Source organism: Podarcis cretensis (assembly GCF_951804945.1).
Source record: "Podarcis cretensis genome assembly, chromosome: 14".
Lineage (NCBI taxonomy): Eukaryota > Metazoa > Chordata > Lepidosauria > Squamata > Lacertidae > Podarcis > Podarcis cretensis.
This window is the reverse complement of record NC_137183.1, coordinates 32596370-32614736: the sequence shown is the minus strand read 5'-3', so window position 1 is coordinate 32614736 and position 18367 is coordinate 32596370. Positions and strand designations below refer to the sequence as shown.

The following is an 18367-nucleotide window of genomic DNA, read 5'->3' as shown; positions in this document are numbered from 1 at the left end:
ACTCAGTTGGTTAGAGTTTGGTGCTGATAATGCCAAGGTTGCAGGTTTGATCCCCATATGGGATAGCTGCATATTCCTGCATTGTTGAGGGCTGGACTCGATGATCCTCAGGGTCCCCTTCCAACTCTACAACACTATGATTCTATGAAGAACAGACTAGTGGTCCATGTGGAGTTGAAAAATTAATTGGCAGCTGGTACCTTAAGCTTAGTCACACCTAATTTGTTGAAACTTGGACAGATTTGCTGCCTGAAAACCTAGAAAGCTGCTGCCAGCCTGTGTTGTACTGAGCTAGATGATCAGTGGTCTGACTCAGCAAAGAGAACATTCTTACGTTCCTAATCGTAGAATAGTAGAGTTGGCCCAGGGGTCATCTAGTCTAACCACCTGCAATGCAGAGATCACGGCTCAAGAATCCCTGGCAGATGGCCATCAAACCTCTGTTTAAAAACCTCCAACAGTCTACTGTCAAATTATCATGATGATGGAAGAGAGCATTGTAAGCTTCTGTCCCCTAGAGGGTGGCATTTCCTTGTCCAAGACCAGACCTCTAAATATACTGTTAGCCAATTGTGATGGAAACTGGAAATAGTTGCAGGCTTGCAGCAATCATGGAACTGCGGAGACCAAATGAGCTCAAAGGTCTTTCTCGGCAAACGCCCAAGGGAACAAGGAGCCAAAGACTAATTGAGAATCTGGGCCAGCTACTTATTAAAATACACGATGCAAGCTTTTTGAATCACACAGGTCTCTTCCTGTGTTTTGGGTGGCGATAGACTTCTTATGCCAAGATGCAGTGCATGATGCAGACACACACACACCAGGTGTTTGCTTTTTTGTTCCTAATATGCAATGCTGGTGTACAAACTGGCAGCCACGGCTGTGTTGTGCAGTGTGACTTCTGCTGATACATGCAACATTGGTCCTAGAATTAAGCTGTCTGAAAATCTTCAACGTCTGTTGAGTTTCTAGTCTTCATGGCTGCAGTGAGTTGCTGGAAATTGTGTACCAAATGGTTCCTGAAATCTCTGAAGACAGGACTTGCTTCAGTAAGACTATCAGTGGCTGGGACTCTGTAGCTCCCTCTCTTATGGAATGACTCCCCTGATTTGCAAAATGAGAAAATTTGTAGATTTGCATAATTTATACAGGCCGCAGAGCTGAGCTTTCCTTGTTGCTGTTTCGTTTTTTAAATGCAGAATACAAACAGCCTTGCTAATTAAGCAGGCTGTGGGATTACAGGTTTAATTAGGTTTCATATGGGCTGGCTGATAAGGGAAGAATTTATATAGAAAGAGAGAGTAAACAAACGTGATTCTTAAGAAAGAAAGAAAACCTATGAAAAAATTATTTGACCATATTGAATGGTATTTTAGAATTCTAAAACTTTAAAGGGAAAAGAATAAAAGAGACCAGCTGCTTTTGGACAATCAAATCTTGGTTGTTGTTTGGGACGACATCAGCCCTGGCCAAGACAGCCATATAATACTGGAGCTGACAGGAGTTGTACTCCAAAGCATCTGGAGGGCACCAGGCTGGTGAAGACTGGCTTCTTACAATAAACCAAGATATGCACAAACTTCACGCATCAAAATGTAGCTGTTTTTCTCCTCCCTCTCTGCAAGTAGAGTAAACAAGCCAGGAAGCAGCAGTTAACCACAGCTTTCTGTTACAGCCAAACCAGGAAACTATGGTGAGCAGAACAGTCCAAAATGGGGCCTGGTGTTGATTTTGCATTATCCTTTTTTCTTGCTTTTCTGGCTTGGTTTCATTCATTGGAATTTATTGATTATGCAGATTGTGTGTGAGAGAGAAAGAGAGACAGACAGAGAGCGAGAGAGAGAATGAATGAATGGTGGTTAGAGTGTAATCCTAGAACTCAGGAGACTAGGATTCAAATCTTCATTCCACTGTGAAGCTCACTGGCTGATCTGGTGCCAGTCGCCATCTTTCAGCCTAACCTACTTCACAGAATTGTAAAGATGAAACAGAACCATGTACGCGACCTTGAGCTCCCTCAAGGAAAAAGCGGGATGTGAACATGATGAATACATAATATGTAAAGCACCTCAACAGAACTGAAAAGAGATACAGAAAGATTCTCCAAATCAATACAATGAATTAACTAACCCTTCTCTGCCTGTCTCCATCTTCCCCGAAGGCGATGGAGACAACTTTGCTCCCGAAAGAAGGCAACCACAAAGCAAGCCATGAGCCGGCACTGCCTGAATCCAGAGTGCGGAACCACAAACAGCGTCTCGACCAGATTGTGAAGAGAGCCACATTTGAGGAGAAGGTGAGGGCAGCATCCAAGAAGTGCAGGCAGAAGAGGGCCATAGCACAGGGCAGCTTGCAGTGCCAGCACAGCCTGGCACCTTGTGCCTCATTCCCTTTGCTATGTTTGTCTCACATAGTTGAGAAAGGACAGCAATTCTGCCAGGTCTTGTCCCAGTGCACATGTGAAGCTCTTTCTTCTTTTTGCTGTCTAGTCCTAGAATTGCCGAGTTGGAAGGGACCACACGGTCCTTCTAATCCAACCCCCTGCAGTGCAGGGATCTTTTGCCCAGTGTGGAGCTCAAACCCACAAGCAGCAATGACGAGGTCTGGGCTGCACAGGTGCACTGGTGGAGCCAATGCAGCAGTCCGACTGGTGCCACCTGCACAACCTCCACCTGGCAGCCATCGTATTCCCCATCCTCCCAGTAAATGGCAGCAGCATCGCTGCTGGGAGGCTGCAGCTCCACTGCATTGGGGAGCCAGTCCTGATTGTCCACTGGTTTGCGGTAAAAGCGGGATGGTGGCTTCTTGAGGACCGGTGGGTGGCGATTGTAAAGATCAGCAAGGCCACTTTTATGTTAGCATGAGAGCAAATGCTGGCTTCTAGGTGCAACTCAAAGGTACAGGAATATGCTGCATCCCAAACAGCCTTTTCCACGAGGTTGAAACTGGGTTGCAGACCTCATGCATTGCATTCTTTTTCACTAAGAGAACAGTACCTGGGACAGAGTTAAGGGCAAGGTGTGGATAATAAAACTAATTTATCCACTGGGTTGGTGAACCTATAGAAAGCTGCCTTATTCTGAATTAGACCCCATAGTATTGTCTACATTGACTGGTAGTGGTTCTTCAGTTTCAGGCAGGGAGTCTCTCCCCAACCCAACATGGAGAACTTCTGCATTCAAAGCAGATGCGCTGAGCTATACAGCCTTTCTTTTGAGGCTGTCTGCTGCCGTGCCTTGTATAGGATGGTCCTTCACTTGCAGTTGTGCAATGCTATTGTGTGATGCCTGCAAACTAGATGTCCCTTTGCTGGGGGGTGGGGGCTTGTTTTGTTTTATATTTTACTGTTTTGTTAACCAAGAAAAAAAGTGCAACCCTAACAAAAAAACCCCAAAGAATCAAAAATCTGAACTTTAAAGTACAAAGATACAGCGTAGCTCCAAAGGGATAGTAAAATATTAACAAATACAAAGATTCCTTTTATAAATAATAAAGCTTTATAAAAATACAAGTATTCTCGACTTGTGAGTTCCATCATTATTGAGAATCCAAATTATTAAGGTTAAAAGCCTTCCAGGATTGGGCAATACTTTGCTGGTTTTGCAGTGTCTGCTGCAAGACATTCCTTGGTTTGGAGAGTTGTTCTCCAGGAAACACAATGGGGTCTGCCTGGTAGCTATTTGCATGGGTGATCATCAATGAGCAAATGTCTCCAGATGCATCAGAACACATTCCAGAGTAAACCCGCATTCTGTGGCTATGCTGGAAGTCCTGTGCAAAGCACTGTGCTCATGTGACATTGGGCTTCTCTGAGGAAACCAGGCAGATGGATTGCCTTTAACAACTGTGGGTGATGTGGGGAGTAGATGGTGCACTCTCATAATGGCTTCTGTTCCTTTCCGCAGCCAGAAACAGATTTCTTTGGCCGTGCGATTGTCAAGAAAAATGTGTCTCTGTCAGCAGGTATGTTCTGGGCTGGGGAGGACATTTCCGTTAGCAGGGGGAGGGAGACTGGGATTACTGAAGTGGATAGATGGTGCCAGCAGAGAAGATGCTTTAGCTGCCTTGGTACATACACACAGGGCCTTCTCTGTGGTGGCCCCTAAGCTGTGGAACTCCCTCCCCACAGAGGTCCACCTGGTGCCTTCATTATACAGCTTTGGGCAAATGCTGAGGTTGAACCTCTTTGTCCTGGCTTTGCCTCTGTAGTGTAGTGGTTAAGAGTGATGATCCAAGACCTGGGAGATCAGGGTTCAGATCCCCACTCAGTCTGTTGCATAATCAGTTTGCAGCACTAATGGAACATTTGTGGCTCTCCACATGTTATTGGACTACAACTCCCATTTTCCTTGACCATTAGTCATGCTGGCTGGGACTGATGGAAGTTGGCAGTTAAGAACATCTGAAGGACCATAGGCTCCCATCCCTGAAAATTCCTTCATCAATATTACGTCTTTCTTTTCCAACTTTCCCAACAGCCAATCAGGAACCTGAGAAAAACCGAATAGAAAAACAAATTGGGAAGGCTGTTGGGCAGAGCGATGTTTGGTTCCGGTTCAACGAAGGCGTCTCCAATGCAGTTCGGAGAAATATTTACATTAAAGATTTGTTCTAGTGATTGAAACGTGGGCAGGCAGCACGTGAGTCAGCTGGCATGTGGGTACCATGTAAGGATATTTTGAACAAAAATGTTTATGTATGCTTTTGTATTGAATCCTGTTTTATATATAAAAAGAAAGGAATAAATTTGAGACATGCACAGTATCACTTTCTTTATTTTGCTTAGAAGCCCTTGTCACATTTGCTTAGCTTTTTTTTTAACTGCAAAACGGTATATCCTACAAGATACAAAAAAAGTATTTAAAGTAATCAAAAATTATTTTATAAAACTTGTTGTTCCTTTACAAGTCCCCCCTAAAAAGACAAAAAAAGAATTGCAGGTGTATAGGAAAGAGAAACTACAGGGTTCATAAAGCTGCAAATTTTGCTTAGTTTTTGTTGTGATTCTTGCATTGAAGGGGGTTGGTTTAGATTATTCTTTTGGGTCCCTCCCAACTCTACCATTTTATTACCCTGTGCTGCATCCAATGTCCCTGTATCTTCCCAGATGGTGGTGCCAAAATTCAAAACAGTGGGGTCTCTTTCACATCCGTACTCTCTTCAGTGATTTTTCCCAATTGGTGAACAGGGGCACCCACCAGTGTGCCACTAGGACAGAGTGTGACATGCCTTGAGAAAGGGTGATCCACTCTTAGATATGTCCATCTGTCAAGACTGGAAGACCTCGTTCAGCACGGATTCTGCTACCTAGCACTGCCAACATACGAACAGGAGGGAAGCAATTCTACATACACCTGGATTCTCTCATGCAGCCCAGACCATAGCTGGTGGGTAGAAGGGAACCCCAAGAAGCATCACCATTGCTGCAGAAAGTACACAGGTATTCCTGAGCCCCTGTCCCCCTAGGCAAAGGGGTGAAAGTTGGATTTGGAAGGGGGTGCAATGGACTTGATTGTACAGTTGCAGGGAGGGTGCCTGCCAGTTCTGTGAAATCTGTATGTTGATGGTTTAAAGTGCACCTCCCATTTTAACCCAGGGGGAGAGAGAATGCTCGTCCCCAAATCATACAAATGAGGGAAACCTTTAATTAGCCACTATATGAACTAAACTGTGCTAGCAAGGGGGTTGGGGGTAAAGTGTGAGTTTAGCCATAGTGTGGAACTAAAATAAAAACTTTATACATTAAGTTTTCATGCAATTTTGAGTATCAACAAAGGAAGCCATTTTTATTTATTGTGGACGAAATTTTGGGAGGCAATGGGTTAGAGGATGGTGCATTTCCCCTTTTCCACCCACGGATTGTTCTTCATCAGCTCTGGGTTCAGAAATGGATCTTCTGGAATGCCATCTTCTATCCACTTAAGAAATCTAGGGTGGAAAGAGAATACATGAGGGTCTTCCCTCGTTGCAGTATTAGGCCAATGTCTGGCTGAGTCCAGAGTATCTTGGGCCTGGTCCCAAATCTCATGTCCTTCTTTCCCTTTTTTTAAACTTAACAAAAAAAAAATCTGCTGAATTATAACTCCCCATCATCTATGGCCACACTCACTGGGAAGTTGAAGTTCAGCATCATCTGGAGGCCGCAGGCTAAGTACACCAGCTTTACAAGGTAGATGGGTTGACATCAGAGTGCTGGGCCAGTGAGACCCCAACCACATACCATCTTATTGTACCCAGAGGCACTCTCTACATAGATAAAAACTTGCTGGCTTGTGAACTGAAGCTTCTCGGGTACCTAGAAAGATCCCAGGCCTACATCTATTTCTGTTGCTGTGATGTGTATTTCTAGAGCCAAATATCTTAGGGAAAGCTCTTCATTCTTAAGATTCATGTTCCTGAGTAGCTTTTAAATACGTTTGCCAGCAGGAAACACACAGCTAGAGGATTTTGAGGGTGGCAGAGTATCTCTGCCCTCAAAAGCCTCCATTTTCTCATAGGACAGCAGCCCCCAGGATTTCTCAAGAGAGAAGGATACAATGCAGAATGGTGTTGGCAGCTCAGTATTGTTCACACTGACTGGCAGCAGCTCTCCAGGGTTTCCAGCCAGAGCCCCAGCCCTACCCGGAGATGCCATTGGGGATTGAACCTGGGACCATCTACATTCAAAGCAGGTACCCAACATTAGGTTCCCCCCCCCAAACTCCATTTCAAGCCTATCTTTGTCACTACTGGGAATAGAAACCTGAGAGGGAGGTTTAAAATAAGCCTGATGTTCTTAGTATGCTGGATTCTACTTATGTGGAATGCACTTAGCCATGTGTGTATAAGGTGGTAAGGTAAAGGGACCTCTGACCATTTCGTCCAGTCGTGGCCGACTCTGGGGTTGCGGCGCTCATCTTACTTTATTGGCCGAGGGAGCCGGCATACAGCTTCCGGGTCATGTGGCCAGCATGACTAGGCCGCTTCTGGCAAACCAGAGCAGCGCGCAGAAACGCCGTTTACCTTCCCGCCGGAAGGTATTTATCTACTTGCACTTTGAGGTGCTTTTGAACTGCTAGGTTGGCAGGAGTAGGGACCGAGCAACGGGAGCTCACCCCATCACGGGGATTCGAACCGCCAACCTTCTGATCAGCAAGTCCTAGGCTCTGTGGTTTAACCCACAGCGCCACCCGTGTCCCTGTATAAGGTGGTAGGAAGGAGAAACAGCAAGAAAGGAAGCTGTTTGTGGACTCACTCAGGGATCGTTTTTGAGGACATCTCCCTCTTGTAAGCCAGCTGGTACTTAAGGCTTTCGACTTCCTTCTTCCACTGAGGGGCTTCCCATTCATCCATGGGGACGTGGCTCAGTGGCTGTTCGGGTCAGAGAAGGAGAAGCGTCAACCTAGACAGAAAATTAAAAATGGTGAATAGATTTTAATTGGTTTATTTGTCCCTCTTCCAAGGAGTGCATGCTGGAGGCCCCCCCCCCCCCCCGCAAGAAATTACCCTAACCTATTTAGCAGGACTGTTGTGAGTATAAGAAGTAGTGACTGAGCTAAGGTTGGTCGGCAAGCTTCATGGCAGAGATTTTGAACCATGCTTTCCTTTCCAACTAACACTAAACATTGCATGGCTCCTGAGCATACTGAACCCTCCCAGGACACTTTGGTGTTTTGAGTTTCCTCTTCCCTCACTCCCAAGCTTAATTTTTTTAAGATTGTTTATAGATATTGCAAACCTCAGAGCTTGTATTTGAGAGAGAGGAAAAAATATACGGGTTACATAAAAACAAACATACCAACAGCATTCAATAATATGTCCTAAAAATGAGATAAATCCTGAACCCACAACAATACTTCCAGTGCACACACGTTTCCCAGCATCCTGCTGGCTCTTAGCACCTGAGTTTGCTACAAAGGGACTAATGTCGGTTAAAGAAAGATTGAACTAAAAATAAGAATTGGTCCAAGTTGTCTCTAGGGCGGGCTGCCTGCTGATCAAGTAAAATAGCCTGACTTTGCATCAAGCAAAACTTTTCAAAGGACAGAGCTCTAGAGAGGGAACAGGAGGTGTTAACACCCACAATGGATGCATCAGGGAAATTGGGACTAATGGCCATGTTGGATCTTGCCTTTGCATATACTTTGTTTCCCCAAGCACTGATGGGGAAGGACTGGATGTGGGTCAGTTTGCAAAACCATCCTGAAACATCTGCTGCTTCCAACACAACCTCAGGTTGAAACGTTGGCCCTAGGAAGGAACCTTCTCCCCTCTGAGATGGAATTTCTTTCCAGTCAGCCTTCTGAGCTCAGTGCCCCTGAATCCATCACAAAATAACCATTTCACAAAAGGAAAAACTGGTGATGCTCAGATCCTCCACCATCACACCCACAAAAGCAGGAAAAAAAAATCTACCCTTCCACAAAAACACAGACAAAAAGAGGAAGCAACTCCCCAGAGCAAAAATTAAAATCTCAAAAACTAAATTTAAAAATAAAATCGGGAGGGGCAAGAGATGTTGCAGTAGTAGTACAGAACATCCGAAGGGCATCAAGTTGGTGCAGGGTGCCTTAAGTCCTGCACTGCAGGGGTTGGACTAGATGACTCTTGGGGGTCCCCCTCCAACTCTGCAATTCTATTATTCTACATCATCTTTCATGACTGTATATATAGTAACCACAGGAGGAGTCGGTGCCTGTTGCTGTGGGCAAGCTGACAAGTGGAAATACAACAGATGTAGCTGGTGCCTTTCCTACCTCTGGTGACAAACTTTGGTGTAATGATCAATCTCCCTTTGAGCCTCCGGTTGCCCTGGTTCTGCATCTCCACAAGCCTTTGGCACTATAACCTCAACAGGTCAAGCTCTTCCCCCATCACCACATTATTCCCCATGATCTCACCTATTACATTTCTGCTAATCACACAAAGTCTCACTGTGCTACGTGGGGGTTTTTCAGGTCAGAGGTGGCCATCCTAAGCCTTGTGGATTTGGGGGAGGGGCTCTTTGAGAGGGTGGGCAAATGCCCAGCAAAAAAGAGTTCCTATGCCTTTAAACCGGGAGTGGGGATCAAATACATCTCTCTTCTCGATCCAGACAAGCCAGAGATACTGTCGGAGGAGTTCAAGGGCATGTTCCAGCCAGGCAAAAACACTCAAGGAGGATGTGAAGAAAGGAGAGTGAGGAGTGTGGCCTGGAGAGAGTCCAAAGGGCCGGATAGAGAAATCTGAAGGGCCAGATTTGACTCCTGGGCCTGAAGTTCCCCACTCCTGCTTTAAATTGTACAGAGAGGAGATTTTCCAGGGCCCTCAACTCAAAAAATGAACTCCTTGGGAAAGCTAGCATGAGCCTTTTGTCCCAGATTAAAGGCAAGACTATGTATATTTTAAAACAACGTAATCTGCCTCCCAAGAGTGAGTGCTGTGTCCTGCATACATTTAGTAAACTAGACATTGTTTGCATAGCATTAAATGGCAAAAGTTGGTTTAGTTATGGGGCAAGGAGCTGCCTTGGTCCCTTAAAGCGACCCTCTACACCTCCACTGGGATCCTCATTCAGCAAAGGCTCTCACAGCCTCTCATTGGCAAATGGAATTTGAGAAACCAGTTTTCATAAGGTCTAGGAAAATGGATCTGTTAAAAATAAAAATAAAAGCAAAGTTTCTCTGGAAGCCAGTGTGTTCTTTTGCTGCACTTGCAGGGGCTGGCAGTCACTATTAGACAAGGAGTCTATGTCACCTTTGCAAATAATCCTGTGGGGTGAGTGTGAGAGTCCCTGGTGATGACTCTGAAATCCAGAGCTGGGAAGCCCTTTGAGGTTGGCGCTATCTATCTGGGGATGACCCCAGCATACGCAGTATTTCAAAGTTGGCTGTGGGGCCAGGCTTATGGGAAAGTGATGCTTCCCCCCCCCTTCCTATGATTTGCATAGTTTTATCTCATGGCATTAGCATTTAACTAACAAATCCTTCTAAATGCTGTCTCCTGCAGGAGGGTCTGAGGAAGGGGAGGGGAAGAGAGCAAGCAGCTGTTGCTGGCTTGATGGAAATGAGAGATTAAATCCCTAAGCAAATCGCTGTTTGGCAGTACTGTGGTTGATGGTGAACAAAATGTGAGGGGGGGGGGGGAGAGGTAGGGGTTAAGCTTCACAAAACCAACATATTGCCAGATTGTTTCCAAGGGGCACAGTTTAACACAGCCACACACTGCAAGTTGTTGGCCAAACAGTTCTGCCTGAGCAGCTTTTGTTGGTTGGTTTATCAATGGGAATTTGATTCATTGGTTTATTACTTCCTTAATCAATGGGAGGCTGTACATTAAGGAATCCCACTCAGAGCAGACCCACTGAAATTAATGTTAGTCATGTTGATTAACTTCAATGGGTCTACCCTGAGAAGGACCGGCACTGGATGCCACCCATATTTCATTATTATTTTTAAGTTGGTTTTGGCTCTGTGATTAGGGGATGAAAAATAAATCCTTTGGGGTGCCATTTCCTGCTAAGAATGGGTTATCACCAGTGTTGATTTTACTCAGAGTAGACCCATTCAAATAATGGGCATGGTTAGCCTAGGTTTATGTACTTTAATGGGTCGACTCTGAGTTGGGTATAACACACCAGAGCTATCTCCCAAAGGGCATCTGTGTTCATATTACTGTCGTCCACATTTATATTACTGAATCAAGTAACAGTTGGTTAGAGTGTGGTGCTGATAATGCCAGGGTCACAGGTTTGATCCCCGTATGGGACAGCAGCTTATTCTTGCATTGCAGGGGGTGGACTAGATGATCATGAGGGTCCCTTCCAACTCTACAATTCTATACCTGTCTTTTAACTGAGGGGCCAACTATTGAATCCATTGATAGCACTGAGGTCTTATCCAGCTTGATACCTTCCAGAAGTTCTGGATCACAAAACCCATCTGTTCCAGCCAGCACATGGGACTCATTGCTGTAGTCCAAAACATCTGAAGGGAACCAGAAATGCACCAGAAATGCATTTCTTCCTAACTAATGTATTGGCCAGGAAGCCTCCAAAGAGGAAGGGGCAAATGACACCGATGTATGTTTGATGTCTAAAACCATACAGAGTCATAATTAAATCTGAAAGGCCACATATTACATTCAAGCACAGCTGCTGTTTTCCCAACCCCAGAGTTTTCACTGGCACAGGGTGGGGTTGGGAACAGGCAAGGAGAGGAGAGGAGAGAGCCTATGCCAGCAATATTGCAGCTAAGGTCTCCTTGCTATCTGTTTCTGCAAATATGTCTTTCATATTTGACCCATGACAAGGTCTTTTCAACGGCAATTCTCCAGTTATGAACTGCGCTCCCTAATGAGGTGTGACCGTCTCCATCGTTATCAACTTTCAGGAAGAATTTGAAAACAATCCTGATTCCCTAGCTCAGCTAAAGTGTACATAACAATGCATACAGCATGCAAAGGATAGACATTAGGGGGAAATGCTTTTCAAAATGTGTATATTTCAGCCAAATTGCATACAAACAGGCATATTGAGAGAAATTTGCACTAAAATGCCAAATGTTTTAAACATGCTTTAAAAAAAAAATTCTCAAACCAAACTTATAATCATAGAATCATAGAGTTGGAAGAGACCAGAAGGGCCATCGAGTCCAACCCCCTGCCAAGCAGGAAACACCATCAGAGCACTCCTGACATATGGTTGTCAAGCCTCTGCTTAAAGACCTCCAAAGAAGGAGACTCCACCACACTCCTTGGCAGCAAATTCCACTGTCGAACAGCTCTTACTGTCAGGAAGTTCTTCCTCCGTGTCCGCTTCTCTGGAGCAGCAGAAAACAACCTTTCTCCCTCCTATATGTGACATCCTTTTATATATTTGAACATGGCTATCATATCACCCCTTAACCTCCTCTTCTCCAGGCTAAACATGCCCAGCTCCCTTAGCCGTTCCTCAACTTAAGACTAGACAAATGAGAAACTATCTTATGAAATAAACAGATCATAAATTTTATAAGAACCTGATTCTGGACAAGTATGGACTGTCTCAATGGCTAGATATTTGCAGGGGTGAACAGAGAACAAACACCTACCTTAGCAGTCCAGCTCCTGCCCTGTAGAAACCCAGTCCTCTCACACCAGGGCTTGAAAAGGCTGCCACTTTGCATGCATCACACACATTGCCATTTAACTAAGCAATCTCCGGGTCTGATTTGATTGCAATTTGAATAGTATGAAAAGCTATCGGGTCAAGGGAGATGCTGCGTCACATCTGCTAAGGCGAAGGACATCAGGATGTACCCAAAGTTATTTCTAAGCAGTGTAGCCCCACTGAAATTACTGGCCATGACTAGCAAGTTCAGTAATTTCAATGGGTCTATGCTGTGCCTAACTTAGGTGGATATAAGCCCAACCATCTATTGCAGTCTTCCCCAACCTGGTGCCCTCCAAATGATTTTGGACTACAACTCCCCATTAGGCACAGCCAAGCCCATTTATTCTGGGAAAGGGTGGTAAGCTCAGTGGTGGAGCGGGTGCTTTGCATGCAGAAGGTCGCAAGTCCATGAGGACTGCAATTTTAGCTCAGTGGTGGAGCACTTGCTTTGCATGCAGAGGGTCCCTGATTTAATCCCTGGCATCTCTGGGGAAGGCTGAGGAAAGGCTCCAGGCTAAGACCCTGGAGGGCCTCTGCCAGTCAGTGTTCACAAAACTGGGCAAGATGGTGCAACTAGTATTCAGTGACTTCCTATGTTCCTATTTAAATTGTCCCTTTCTTCAGAACCATGAGGACTGGGATCTTAGTTCAGTAGTACAGCACCAGCTCTGCACATGCAGAGGTTCCCAGTTGCTTTATGCCCAAAACAGGAGTCCAGACTCCACCCAAGTGTTGAGCTAACCCAAGATTAGCAGAACCATGCCCAGCACAACATCCTCCATAACAAACACACCAGAGCATCAGGGACCTTGAGTGCATCAGTCGGCCGTGCCAACGCAGCTAGTCCATTGCGTTTCATCTCCCTCTGGGTGAAGGCACAGTTGAAAAACAAACAAGCTTTAAGAGCTCAAATGAATCCACACAGGACAGCAAATTTCAGACGCCCTCCCCAGATGTCATTCTCTGGGGCTGCAGTAGATCCTGGGGCACATCCCAGGATCCAGTATCTGGTTGTGTGGCATGGCGGAGGAGTCTAGATCTTGCTCTAGAACAGCAGTGCATCTAGGGAGTTTTCTAACCTGGACTTACTGGTTTCACTGGGCCTCCCAGTAAGACAGCCATGTGCACACACTTAACATTTCATCATTCACCCATAATACCATGCTTTACAACTGCTTCTACATTGCTGATATGCCGGAACACACAAAAAAAATGGAAAAGGAGCATTTGCCAACCCTGAGAAATATGTGCAATTTTTCATTTTAAACTCACTTAAAAATCATAACACCATCATGTCTACAAGGATAAAAATGGGGATTGCTTCTGCTGCTAAACACCAAAAGGCATAGGAATGAGCACCATTTTGTTGTTGGAAAAGATGATACATATTTTAAAGTAAAAATAATTGTCAGCATTGCTTAAAAGATGCCAAGCAGAAACAAGTTCCTTTTTCAATAGTAACATCCCTCTCTGTTAACCAGGCCAGCAATACACATACATTTCTCTCTTGCAGGAAGCAACCTACAGATGAGATTTAAGGGGTTATCTAGTGCTGCATCCTTTAGCTCAATGGTAGAGCATCAGATGGTCCCATGTTCAATCCTCAGCATCTCCAGGAAGGGCTGTGAAAAGACTCCTGTCTAAATTCATGGAGAGCCGCTGCCGGTCAGTGTAGAAAACACTAGGTGAACCAACCATCTGACTTGGTATAAGGCAGCTTCCTATGTTCCAACTACCAGATGTCTCTGGAAGCATGAAGGTGGCAGCCACCTGCTTTTGCTTGCCCCCTCCTCCAGCATCTTGATACTCAGCAGGTATACTATTCCTAGACATGGAAGTTTCCTTTAATTATCATTAATTTCCAGTCAATGGGCCACATCCAATGTTATCCCTACTCAGAGTAGACTCACTGAAATTAATACACAGCTAGCTTGGATTCATTGATTTCAGTGTAACAACTCTGAGTAAAACGTGCTTAGATTCAGCGAAAAGATGATAAAAAGTCAGAAATTTGTAAGAGTAGAGATGGGGAAAGGCCTTGGTCTGGAGGTCAAAACCAATCCCATTTTATTTGTAACCAGAAATATTCACCCCATCTATTTGGCATGATGTTTTATTAATAAAAGAAGTCAAAACCAGCAACCTACCTTGGAAGAAGCAGTATGGGCTTAAAAGACCAAAGGGGAAAAGTTGTGTTTGTTCTTTTTCTTTGTGAAAGGAAGATTTTCCCCACTGAAGAAGACTGTGTCCACCTACAGAAAGGCTCAAAACAGCTTCCCAGGACTTTCAGCCGTACGTTTGCCTCTCCAAGCAGATCCCTCCGTTGCTGTTAACAATCTGAAATCCTGAATGTAATCTATTAAAGTCTGCCCAGCTGCCTCCCAAAAGGGAAAGAACAGGGATAATGAGAAATCCCCCCCCCCCCAGCCTCCTCCCTCCTGCGGGTGCTCTGTTTAGCAGCTTGGAGCCCAGATAAGCTGAGAAAGAGAAAGTGCACCCTTTGTCTTCCGCGGGTAGCGATTGCTCCAAATGCCCTCTTACAACAGGTTCTGCTGAAACAAAGCCATGGGGATAAGGTGCTGAGGTGGCTGTCTCATTAGAGGGATTGGGATGGAGGCAAAGGATGCTTGGGCTGCCATAGATACCTCTTCCTCTCTCTTAAGAACAGCACCTTAATTGCATCCCTGGGGCCTGGAGGGATGGGTGAGGAACACCTAAAGGTGCACACTGTGTGCAAAAGCAAAACAAGTGTGTTATATATCACTATTTCTGGTGCACCTGCTTGGGCCTAGCAAATAAATAAATAAAACCAATTGCCATCATGGCAGGGAAGTTACCAAAAGGCTCTGTAGGCTGATTGATTTTTTTTTATTATTATTATTATTACTACTACTACTACTACTACTAGATTGCCCATCCTTCACTCCTTCACTAGAACTTTCCAGGGTGGGTTACAGCAATTTAAAATCCAGAATTAAAAAGTTAAAACAGATCACAGTCACAGGAATAGGATGGGCTCTGAAAACACACATCTCAGGCAGGGTCCATGCAAAGCTAGTAATAGGCCCAGCCAGGATAGGAAATGTAAGCCCAATTTCAATAATCTTTACCAAAAGGTCCCCCCTTTGCCTCTATCAGGAGGACCTGGAGTAGACCCCTCTCAAAATCATAGTCTCATGTCTATCTGGCACTCCACTCTGTTCTGGCCTGATCTGTGGTGTAAGAGGTGCATTTTCAGCATTCACCAAAAGTTATTCAATGAAGTGCCAAACACAGCTCTATTGGGAATTCTGCAACCCACAGAGAAGGCCCTCTCCCAGACTACTTATGAGGGCAGAGGAACTGTCAAGAGGGTCCTCTTTGCTGATCTTAACCTCTGGGAGCATCAGAAGAGCATCACCCCCCCCCCTCCTATAGGGTTTATATAATGTGTTTGACATGGCCAGCACCAGATTTAGGGTGGTGCGGGTGGTTCCCTCACACAGGGCATTGGACCGAGGGGGTACAAAATTGAGAAGATCCGTTTGGGAGCACCAAATTTTGGCCTCACACAGGATGCCTTATTATGAAAGATTACCCATGGGGCTGCCCTTGGGTCTTGAGGCTGCAGCTAATGCAGAATGTGGCTGCTGAGTTGGCGAGGGGCTCGGCCCAATGGGATCATGGGTCACTGGTTCTTCTGAGAATGCCTCACTGAGTAGCAAGCTACCAGACCCTTTTCAAAGTGTTAGAACTGGTGTACAAAAGTCCTAAACAGCTGGGGACCAAAATACCTGAAAGAGTGCCTCCAGTATTATCAAGCCTGTCAGACCACGAAAAAACCTCCTTGGTGGTAGCTGCCCATTTCTAGAACGTCCTCCCAGCTGAGTGTGCCTCTCTCCCTCATTACTAACATTTAGCAGGAATTTAAAAATATTCCTCTTTACTGAGGCATTTGATGGCTAAAAGTTACTGTTCCCTGTGACCTTGAAATTACTAACAGTAATGGTATGTTTTAAAATATTTCTATGCATTCTTAACATTTTTAAATATTTCATTTGTTACCGTATTGTTTTACTGCTTTGCTGTTTGCTATCCAGAGCTCCCTCAGGAAAGACAAAAGATAATAAATAAAATAGCTCTGGGCCTCTTTACCTGACCAAGCCTCCTATTTGCCCAGCTTCCCATTCAAGAGCATTTTCTGTCAAGACTGAAATTCATGGCCTTGAATTTGGATAATGGCTGCTGCTTGTCAGGATGGAGGAGAGTGGTGCATGCAGAATCTCGCTTGCTGTACAAAGGCAAAATGTTCATTTGTTGCTATGCCACTTTTGCCTCTGGCCCCACCCACCACCACCCTGTGGCCCTTGGGAGGCTGCCTAGGAGGTAATGTGGCCCTTGGGCTGAAAAAGATTCCCCACCCCTGTTCTAAGGGAGAAGGCATGCTCACGCGTGGGGAGATAGAGGAATGCACATCCTTTGAGGATCTTAAGAGTATAAGAACGATAAATAAAGCAAAAAAATTAAAAAGCAAGATGGCAAAGGCTTTTTGCTGGTACACTTTTGCTGGTAGGTCATGACCCAAACAGCAGTCCCCCCCCCCTCCACCAGAACAAAGCCTTCCTTCCAGAGCCTTCCACCCTGCAGGTCAAAACTCATTCCCCACCCCCAGGGACACCACGTGGCTATTATGGTAAAGAGGTCAGTGATAGCGGATCCCCAAAGACCAGATTATCAAGCTGTTTTGACATCAGCGTAATCTCCGAGCGCTGCCTTTTCAAAACAATTATCAGAAGGGATTGGGGAGTGGGGCTTTGGTGGCAGCAAAGTGACGTTGGGATGTGGGTTATTGGATTTTGGGAGATCTTACTATAGTGGGACAGCAAAACACACACAAACTCCCCAAGTAGCTGCCCAGAGAAAGACGTCATTCTGGAGAAAGACGTCATTCTTGTTGGGCCGGCTGCCACAGGGCTCCCTGTCTTCATCCTCTTAAATGGGAATGACAATCAACAAAATGGCCTCTGGGCTGCTCACTCACGGAGGGTTTGTCAAGTGCGATTTTCTGCACGCTGAAAAACAACCTGGTATTTGTCTATCTCACAGGTAGCAGGCAGAGGTGGCAGCTTCAGATGACAAAATGTGGGCACCGTTAAAGTGTGGTAAATGTTCATCAAGCATTTTTTTTTACCAAGTGGAACTTCCTACCACAGGTACCCAAAGGCTTTGGATATTTCCGTATAAGACTTTTGAGGCCTGCGGGAATTCTAGGGCACATTTCAGCCTCGGGAAAGTGCTTGAGGCACCCCATGAGAAGCGTGGCTTGGGGAAAGCCCCGAGGGCCAGGTACAGATGTTTGGAGGGCCACATTCTACTCCAGGGCCCGAAGCACATGTTTTGCCATGCAAATGGCCCCGGGTTCAGTCTCTAGGGAGGACATTTCTCTGAAAGCCCGGAAAGTTGCTGCGAGGCAGTGTCAAAAACAAGGAGCTAAATGAATCAATTGTTTATCTAAATGGGAGGGTGTTTACCATTTCCATGAATATGCTCATAGCGCTAACTAACAAGAAAATAAGAGTCTGCAGGATCAGGCCAGTGGCACATCTAGTCCAACATCCTATTCTCACAGTGGCCAACCAGATGCCCGAGTTGAAAGCCTGAAAGCAGGACCCGGGGACAAGAGCAACTCTCCCTGCCTGTGGTTTCTAGCAACTGGTATTCAGAAGCATTGCTGCTTCTGACCGTGAAGGCAGAGCATAGCCGTCATGGCTAATATATCAGAGTATAACTCATACATACACACACACACACTTGAAAATAAGAGGAAAATTCAAAACAGACCAAAAATCCACAGAATCATCCTTTTGTTAATTTACCTTAGAAGATAGAGCATCTCTATTAACAAAGAACCATCCCCCGAAAGGCTTTCCTATACACCAGCTTTTGGGTTATGCATGACAGATTAAGGAATGATGAACTGCATTTGTGTGTTAATACACATTGTGTGTGTGTAATACAATGACTGCCAGCCATCTGTTAATCTGCCAGCCAGTTGCAAAGTTGGCTCTTAATTGCTTGGCAACATAGGTCATAAATATAGTTTGTTTTGGTATGTTTATTTGGAAAAAGATGAATGGGGGAGGGAACCCTTCAAAATTAAAGCATGTACAATGGTACCTCAGGTTAAGAACTTAATTCGTTCTAGAGGTCCGTTCTTAACCTGAAACTGTTCTTAACCTGAAGCACCACTTTAGCTAATGGGGCCTCCCGCTGCCGCCG

General features: G+C 45.2%; 2 protein-coding genes across 15 annotated transcripts in view; one reads left to right on the top strand and one right to left on the bottom strand.

Moving 5' to 3' along the window:
* CHTF18 (chromosome transmission fidelity factor 18) overlaps positions 1-4764 on the top strand; it is a 34754-nt gene extending 29990 nt beyond the window's left edge. For all 3 annotated transcript variants that reach the window (XM_079952489.1, XM_079952490.1, XM_079952488.1), the window contains 3 exons: positions 2162-2296; positions 3906-3963; positions 4479-4764. In XM_079952489.1, the coding sequence (XP_079808615.1) occupies positions 2162-2296; positions 3906-3963; positions 4479-4615 (330 nt within the window). In that variant the 3' untranslated portion in view covers positions 4616-4764. The remainder of the gene's footprint in view (positions 1-2161; positions 2297-3905; positions 3964-4478) is intronic.
* Positions 4760-17244, bottom strand: GNG13 (G protein subunit gamma 13). 12 transcript variants are annotated; one of them, XM_079952666.1, is made up of 4 exons: positions 16539-16644; positions 16244-16333; positions 7235-7350; positions 4760-5928 (listed from the first exon to the last, which is right to left on the bottom strand). In XM_079952666.1, exons 2-4 carry the CDS (start codon positions 16274-16276, stop codon positions 5823-5825), a joined length of 255 nt encoding a protein of 84 aa, XP_079808792.1. In that variant the 5' UTR covers positions 16277-16333; positions 16539-16644; the 3' UTR covers positions 4760-5822. The 12 variants fall into 12 exon arrangements, with proteins under 12 accessions (XP_079808792.1, XP_079808791.1, XP_079808794.1 ...); XM_079952665.1 differs by lacking the exon at positions 16539-16644 and adding an exon at positions 14257-14454 and having other exon boundaries at positions 16244-16512; XM_079952668.1 differs by lacking the exon at positions 16539-16644 and adding an exon at positions 14257-14454 and having other exon boundaries at positions 7235-7381; positions 16244-16505.
* Positions 17245-18367: the final 1123 nt, after the last annotated feature.

What these genes read in the sequence shown, in the direction of transcription:
- GNG13 (XM_079952666.1), bottom strand. Translation starts at nt 16,276, where the DNA reads ATGGGAAGCTGGGCAAATAGGAGGCTTGGTCAG. An exon ending in CAAATAGGAGGCTTGGTCAG is followed by an intron (nt 7,351 to 16,243) that starts GTAAAGAGGCCC and finishes TGACCCGAACAG; the next exon opens with CCACTGAGCCACGTCCCCAT. An exon ending in TCCTCAAAAACGATCCCTGA is followed by an intron (nt 5,929 to 7,234) that starts GTGAGTCCACAA and finishes TTTCCACCCTAG; the next exon opens with ATTTCTTAAGTGGATAGAAG.